This window comes from Monodon monoceros, unplaced genomic scaffold, assembly GCF_005190385.1.
Source record: "Monodon monoceros isolate NGI ecotype Baffin Bay Population unplaced genomic scaffold, NGI_Narwhal_1 Super_Scaffold_10, whole genome shotgun sequence".
In the NCBI taxonomy this organism is placed as follows: domain Eukaryota; kingdom Metazoa; phylum Chordata; class Mammalia; order Artiodactyla; family Monodontidae; genus Monodon; species Monodon monoceros.
Window position 1 is genome coordinate 53,694,910 of NW_021703766.1, and position 8,417 is coordinate 53,703,326.

At 37.1% G+C, this 8,417-nt stretch overlaps 1 protein-coding gene across 4 annotated transcripts in view; it reads left to right on the forward strand.

Annotated features, from left to right (window-relative positions):
- Nucleotides 1-260: 260 nt before the first annotated feature.
- Nucleotides 261-8,417, forward strand: part of LOC114908426 (zinc finger protein 347-like) — a 13,628-nt gene continuing 5,471 nt past the window's right edge. For 2 of the 4 annotated variants that reach the window (XR_003796941.1, XM_029244575.1), the window contains exons 1-3: nucleotides 261-291; nucleotides 915-1,041; nucleotides 5,938-7,754. Coding sequence is in view for 3 of the 4 variants with exons in the window: in XM_029244575.1 (XP_029100408.1) it covers nucleotides 271-291; nucleotides 915-1,041; nucleotides 5,938-7,745 (1,956 nt within the window). In the remaining variant the exon portion in view is untranslated. Of the gene's footprint in view, nucleotides 292-914; nucleotides 1,042-5,937; nucleotides 8,153-8,417 lie in introns of those variants that run through there. The other 2 variants (XM_029244587.1, XM_029244567.1) reach the window with 2 other exon arrangements.

The window sequence follows — 8,417 nt, forward strand, 5'->3', positions numbered from 1 at the left end:
TGTGTGTGTGTGTGTGTGTGTGTGTGTGTGTGTGTGTGTGTGTGTGTACACCACATTTTCTTTATCCATTCATTTGTCAGTAGACATTTAGGTTGTTTCCATGTCCTGAATTTTGTAAATAATGATCATATGTACATAGGGGATCATGTATCTTTTGAATTATAGTTTTGTCTGGATATATGCCCAGGAGTGGGATTGCTGGAACATATGGCAACTCCATTTTTAATTTATTGAGGAACATCCACACTGGTTTCCATAATGGCTGCATCCATGTATATTCCCATCAACAGTGTAAGAGCGTTAACTTCTCTCCGAATGTTTCCTTCTGATCATCATGTTTGGTGAAATGTTCTTACTTAATTGCAATATTTTTTTCCTTTTTTTTTTAATGGTTTTTAATTTTCCAGTAAGTTTTTAACTTTACTATTGCGATAATTTTTTTCTGAATCTGTTAAATTAATGTATAATAGTAATAACTTTTCTAATTTTGAATCTGTATTTTTTTATATATATAAATTTATTTATTTTATTTATTTATTTTTGGCTGCATTGGGTCTTCGTTGCTGCGCGTGGGCTTTCTCTAGTCGCGGCGAGCGGGGGCTACTCTTCGTTGCTGTGCGTGGGCTTCTCATCATGGTGGCTTCTCTTGGTGTGGAGCACGGGCTCTAGGAGTGCGGGCTTAAGTAGTTGTGGCTCGCGGGCTCTAGAGCACAGGCTCAGTAGTTGTGGTGCACTGGCCTAGTTGCTCTGCGGCATGTGGGGTCTTCCCGGACCAGGGCTCAAACCCGTGTCCCTTGCACTGACAGGCGGATTCTTAACCACTGCACCACCAGGGAAGCCTCTGAATCAGTGTTTTATTAGTGGAATACACAAATAAACTCTTTCACACTTGGTGAAATGTGTTTTTCTTTCAGGGTCAGTTGACACTGAATGATGTGGTCATCGAATTCTCTCAGGAGGAGTGGGAATGCCTGGACCCTGCTCAGAGGGCCTTGTACAGGGACGTGATGTTGGAGACCTACAGAAACCTGATCTTTGTGGGTGAGGATAACTTCCCTCCAAATGTTGGGAGGGTATCTTTGCATTTACCCTTATTTGCCTTTTGGAATCCCATGCCTTGCTTAACTGAACTCAATGCCTTGATGTCTCAGACCACAGGAGTTTAAAGGTGCCATTTCTTTAGATGGTCTGCCCACTTCATGATACATCAGGAGTTTTTTCCAGTGCTTAAGTATTTAAAACACCCAACTGGAAACTTTTAAAATAAAGGGGTCTCTTGCTCTCTCATCTCTCCTTTTGGACTTGATTCTCTTGAATGCTCAGTTTTCAGTCCATATAGATCAGAGCTGATGTCTCCAGACTCCAGTCCCTGGGCCTTTCTGGATTACACCCCCATCTGATATTTTTTAGAAGATCTAATTATAAGATGGGAAAACACTGCTTGCTGTTTCATTCCATCTGGCACCTCAGAACCTGCATGGAGCTTTCTCAAGCCCTGTCTGCTTGTTTAGATCTGTCGGCCATTTCTTCTGTTCTGACTTTGCCACACCCATCAGGGATGTGTGTAATAGGGAGGTGCATTAGATCTTCTGTTATTGTAACTTACGGAAACTCTAAAGACGGTGGACAGAGAGATCCTCGTTTTAATCCCCAGTCCTACATGAGGAGAACATATGAATCTTTCTGGCTTTATCTTGGAATCTATGGGTTGAGCTCATGATTCCATGTGAAGGACCCATAATATCTGAACCCCATATCTTATATTTTTTTCATTTCTTATTGCTGTACTTAGTCAGGAAATATATATTCTTTCTGATTTAATATTCTCCTAAGTTTGCATGATTTTGCCTTTGAAAGTTGCTTTTGAAAGACATGCTTCTAGGGACTGAAATTTTATCTTGTTTCTTGCCTTGATAATGTACCTGTAGTTAATGGACAACTTCTGGTGTATACTGTGGAATGGGTTTGCTGTGTAACAGAAAATTTTTGATGGAGAATACTTTTCCTCATATGTTGTAAGACCCTGATAAGTCTTTGCAGTTCTTTTTCTGGTTTTGAGGAATATCACCAAAACATGTCTCAAAGGCACTGTGACAGTGTTGTTCACATGTAATAATTACCATCGTTTGAGCCTCAAGAAATGGTATAGGAATTTCTCCTATATGTCTCAAAGGCAGTGTGACAGTGTTGTTCACATGTAATAATTACCATCGTTTGAGCCTCAAGAAATGGTATAGGAATTTCTCCTAGGGATAACATTGTCCAAGTTCACGTTCTCGTGTTAGGCTATTGACTCAACTGTCATGCCATATTTTTTGTTGCCTGTGCGTGCTGTTGTTCATGATACCGTCACAGCTAATTTTGAAGCATCTTAATGAGACAGTTTGTGGAGTGATAACTTCATCAACGGTGAGCTATCATTTTTTTGTTTACAGCACTGCTGCTTTCATTTTGTACATTTCTATGGGTAACAAGTGGTCTTGATTTTATTAATTTTATCATCAGGTCTATGTATTTGATGTTACTATTAGTGTTTTTGTTTTCTATTTTCCATGTGAGTGTTTGATTGGGGAAGAGCCCCCTCATGGTGGAATTTTTGTTGTATAGAAATACATTGATTTTTGCATGTTGATTAAATGTCTGGTAATTTATTATTTCTAGCAGGGTTTTTTGTTTTTTTCCAGAATCTTCAGGATTTCTACAAATTAGATCATATTGGTTTTAAACAGATAATTTTGTTTCCTTTTTATATTTAGATACTTTTCATCTTTTTTTCCCTACTTGTTCTTGTTCCTACTAGGATTTCCAGGAATAAGTTTTTAGAAGTACGAGCAAGTATCCTTGTCCTATATCTGATCTTAGAGGGAATGCTTTCATTCTTTCACCATTGAGCATAATGTTAGCTGTGTGCTGTCAATACATGTCCTTTATTGTGTTGAGGTAGCTTTTTAAAACTTTTTTGGTTTATTGAGTATTTTTATCATGAAAGGCTGTTGACTTTTTTCAAATGCTTTGCCAGCATCAATTGAGACCATCATGTAGGGTTTTTTTTATATTCTCTTTTTTGTATACATTTATTTATTTTATTTACTTATTTTTGGCTGTGTGGGTCTTAATTGGTGTGTGCGGGCTTTCTCTAGTTGCGGCAGGCGGGGGCTACTTTTCATTGCGGTGCATGGGCTTCTCATTGCGGTGGCTTCTCTTGTTGCGAATCACGGGCTCTAGGCGTGTGAGCTTCAGTAGTTGTGGCACTCGGGCTCAGTAGTTGTGGCTCGTGAGCTCTAGAGCACAGACTCCGTAGTTGTGGTGCACAGGCTTAGTTGCTCCATGGCACATGGGATCTTCCTGGACCAGGGATCAAACCCGTGTCCCCTGCATTGGCAGGCGGAGTGTTAACCACTCTGCCACCAGAGAAGTCCTTTTTTCATTCTCTTAATATATTGTTTTACACTGAATGTTTTCATATGTTGAAGCATCCTGATATTTCAAGAATGTATTCTCTTTTTTTATGGTATATAATCCTTTTAATTTGGTGTTAAGTTTAACTTACCATTGTTGTATTGATGCTTTTTGCATGATTATTCATTATAGAGATTTTAGTCTGTGTTTTTTTTTAATGTCTGTCTGGCGCTGGTATTAGGGTAATTCTCGTGTCATAGAGTTTGCAACTGTTCCTTTCTCTGTGTTTCTTTGGGGGCAGAGTTTAGGAAGAGTATTCTTAATTGTTTGGAAATGTTGTCTAGAATTCTGCAGTGAATGTATCTGGCCTTTCTTGTTGAATGGTTTTTGATTAGTGATTCCATCTTTTCTCCAGTTACTGGTTCATACAGATTTTAATTTCTTCTTTGGTTAGCGTTGATAGGTTGTTTTTCTAAGAATTTATTTACTACTAATAGTTTATCCAATACTTAGGAATAGAATTGTCTTAATATTTTGTTCTAATTTTCTTGATTGTTGTCGAATCAGTTGTAATGTCCTCTCTTTCATTTCTGATTTCAGTAATTTGAATCTTTACTCTTTTTGGTAGTTATTCTAGATGTAGGTAAGAACCAAGTTGTGAGCTTGCGATTTTATGTAGTTTTTATTCTCTATTTCATTGATTTGTAATCTAATGCTTTTTACATCTGCTAGTTTTGGCATATTTTCTACTTCAAAATCATTTATTTTTTAAGCTTCTTGAAATTTATTTACTTGGTAAACCACGACCTTTTTTGTCTACTTACTTGTATTTTCTCTTTCCTGATTTATTGAAATTTAATTAATATATATCATTTTATCAGTTTAAGGTGTACTGGGTAATGATTTGATCCAGTTGTATTGCAAAATAATTACCTTGGTAGGTCACTTAATACATTCATCTGTGACATAATTACAGTTTTTTATGTGTGGTGAGAACATTTAAGGTCTACCATCTTATCAACTTTTAGGCATATAGTATAGTATTGATAATTATAATTACCATGCTGTACATTAAATATGTAGAAATCTTTCAACTTAAAACGGTAAATTTACTCCTTTGACGAATATCGTCCCATTCTACTAACCCCTAACCTTTGGTAATCACTATGCTACTCTATGTGGCTCTTAGTTTGGCCCTTTTTTTTTGATATGTTTTACACATAAGTGAGATTATTAAGTATTATTCTTTCTCTGTGGATTATTTTACTGAGTCTATACCCTTGTCCATCTGTATTGTTAAAACTAGTAGGAATTTTTTCTTCTTTACGGGTAAATGTATATCTCACAGGGTTTTTCCCCATTCATCTGTTGGACACTTAGGTTGTTTTGATGCCTGGGCTATTGTGATTACTGCTCTGATAAATGTGGGAGTGCAGGTATCTTCTAAGACAGTGATTTCATTTTTTTCGATATATTGCCAACACTGTAATTCTTGCATTCTATGATAGTTTCGTTCTTTTTAAAATATGTTGAGGAACTTTTATAGTTTTCGATTTCTTTATATCTGTATGTTTGTGTATAGCATAAACTCATTCATCTGTTTTTGATGGCCTTCTTCTGGCTTTTCCTTCAAGTTTCAGCTAAGAACATTCTTGTACATCTTACAGAATATTATGTGTGCTCTTTGTGAATATATGCATGGAAATGGGACTTATGGAATATTCAGTTTATGCCTTACATAGGAAACAATGTGATAGATGTAAACCTGCTTTGTTTCTATAATACTTCATTTTCTCTGTTTTTAAATGTCTTCGGTGTCTGTTCCATACCTATACTATAATTCCCACTGTTAAAAATGGAGCAGTATTATGTTACTTGCTAGGCCAGTTCTTTTCTTTTAACTTCAGTATTTTCAGTTGCCTCATTACTCACACTGTAAAAATGATCCCCGTTCATCCATTGAACAACTTTCTCAGGACACAACCTAAATCATTATGTGCAGTTATGATGACTCAGAAACTATTTCAAGTAGGGGTGAGTGAATAATGTTTTTAGTTCCATGGGTCACTTCTTCTTGCATCTCCCCGGAAGTTTTTTCTCTAAACTCCTGGTATTTGTGTGTTTAATGTTAATTGCTATGTCCTTTGTGGTCATGGTGGAAAAACACTTTTTTTGAGAGCTCATATAAGTTTTTACAGTTTGAATGTTTTGTCATAGTGTGTTTCAAATTAGGCTACCCTAAACTTTTTTTTTTCTATACAGCAGGTTCTTATTACTTATATATTTTATACGTATTAGTATATATATGTCAATCCCAATCCCCTAGGCTACCCTAAATTTAATTTGAATTACGTGTTATCACTTTCTTTAGTAAGTAATCCTATTTAGTGTTTCTAAAAATTTGAACATAATGGTTGCACAGTTTCATAACTGATTGTTTATAAGTATTACTTTTGGTATAATATCATGTATTTAACATGAAACATTTACTCATGCATTGTAATGAGTAGGTCATGTATGTTTCTTTATGTCTTGTAGATATCTCTCATATACATGTGATCAAGAAATTACAACTAAAGTCAAACACCGATAAAGGTGGAGTATTCCAAACATTGATGTTGGAAAGACATGAAAGCCAGGGAATCAAACATTTTTACCTCCCGGAAATTCAGGAAAATACGTATGACCATGGTTTTCAGTGGAGAGATGATGGAAGAAGTTACAAAAATATCCCCATATCCTGTCACCAAGATGTCACTGATAGAAGTCCACATGGTGGAAGGGATGCAAAAAACAAGCCTACTGGAAATAGACTTGTGCTAAGCCTTCAGGATGAACTGCATATGTTTAAAAGTAAACAGAAAATTGATGAATTTAATAAAGCTGTTAAGAGTATCAGCAGTAGTTCCTCATTTTCACCACTTCAGGGAATTTCTCCTCCTGTCCAAAACAACATTTCTAACAGATATGGGAGTGATTTTATGCATCCTTCAATGCTGACACAAGACCAGAGCCCACACAGGGAAGTACCTTACAAGTGTAATGAGTGTGGCAAAACCTTTCATCGGGTCTCAAATCTCAGGAGTCATCAGAGAATCCATATAGGAAAGAAATTGCATAAATGTGATGTATGTGACAAGGTCTTTTGCCGAAATTCATACCTTATAATTCATCAAAGAGTTCATACTGGAGAGAAACCTCACAAGTGTAATGAGTGTGGAAAGGTCTTTGATAAGAAAGGAAGTCTTGCAGTTCACCAGAGAATTCATACTGGAGAGAAGCCTTACAAATGCAATGAGTGTGGCAGAACCTTTCCTATCGGCTCATACCTCAAAAGACATCAGATAACACACATTCAAGAGAAATTATATAAATGTGATATATGTGGCAAAGTCTATCGTCAGAATCTATCCCTTCAACGTCATCAGGGAATTCATACTGGAGAGAAAACTTACAAATGTAGTTTTTGTGGGAAAACCTTTCTTTGTGGCACAGACCTCAGGAAACATGAGATAATCCATCCAGGAGCAAAAGCATATAAATGTGATGTATGTGATAAAGTCTATGGTCAAAATTCATACCTTAAATGCCACCAGAGAATTCATACTGGAGAGAAACCTTACAAATGTAATTTGTGTGGGAAAACCTTTTTTTTTAAAACAGGCCTCAGGAAACATGGGATAATCCATACAGGAGCAAAACCATATAAATGTGATGTATGTGGCAAAGTCTTTAATCAAAAATCAGTCCTTGTGAATCATCAGAGAATTCATACTGGAGAGAAACCTCACAAATGTAATGAGTGTGGCAAGTTCTTTCGTGAGAAGCAAACCCTTAGAAGGCATCAACAAGTTCATACTGGAGAGAAACCTTACAAATGTAATGAGTGTGGCAAGGCTTTTAGTATGAAAGGAAACCTTGCAGCTCATCAGAGAATTCATACTGAAGAAAAACCTTACAAATGTAACAGCTGTGGCAAAGTCTTTCGTGAGAAGCCAGCTCTTAGAAGGCATCAACGAATTCATACTGGAGAGAAACCTTACAAATGTAATGAGTGTGGCAGAGCCTTTCGTGAGAAGCCAGCCCTTAGAAGGCATCAACGAATTCATACTGGAGAGAAACCTTACAAATGTAATGAGTGTGGCAGAGCCTTTCATGAGAAGCCAGCCCTTAGGAGGCACCAACGAATTCATACTGGAGAGAAACCTTACAAATGTAATGAGTGTGGCAAAGCCTTTAGTCAGAGTTCAACCCTATCAAGTCATTGGAGATTACATACTAGTGAGCAGTCTTACAGATATAATGAGCATGGCAAATTCTTCAGTGTGCTTTCAAGCCCAAGTTAATACCATCAGGTAATCTATATTGGTGAGAGACTTCAATAATGTTTTGATGTGACAAGGCTTTTAGCAGGTGTCCCCATCTTAGGCTTTATTAGAAAATTCATTATGGATAGAAACCAGATAAATGTAATTATTGTGTCCTGTCTTTTAAACGAGGAATTTATTCACCGAAGAATTCATTCTGGAGATTACCTCACAAATGTTGTGAATGGGAGAGAAAACTTTACTCGGGGCTCACATCTCACTAATCGTAAGACAGTCCATACTGAACAGAATGTTACAACTGTTCTCCACCTTGGGACCGTTGTATTTTTTTTTAACGCTCCTTAATACCTGCCTCCATTCTTGAATATGCAGTATGTGAATGTATTTTTTCTTGTTCTTTCATGTGTCTAAATACATGTCATGGTGTGCACCTTGATTTTTATTTATTTATTTATTTATTTATTTATTGGCTCTGTTGGGTCTTGGTTGCTGTGCGGGCTTTCTCTATTGGCGAGCAGGGGCTGCTCTTCGTTGCTGTGTGTGGGCTTCTCATTGCGGTGGCTTCTCTTGTGGCAGAGCACAGGCTCTAGGCGCTTGGGCATCAGTAGTTGTGGCACGCAGGCTCAGTAGTTGTGGCTCGAGACCTCTAGAACACAGGCTCAGTAGTTGTGGTGCTCGGGCTTAGTTGCT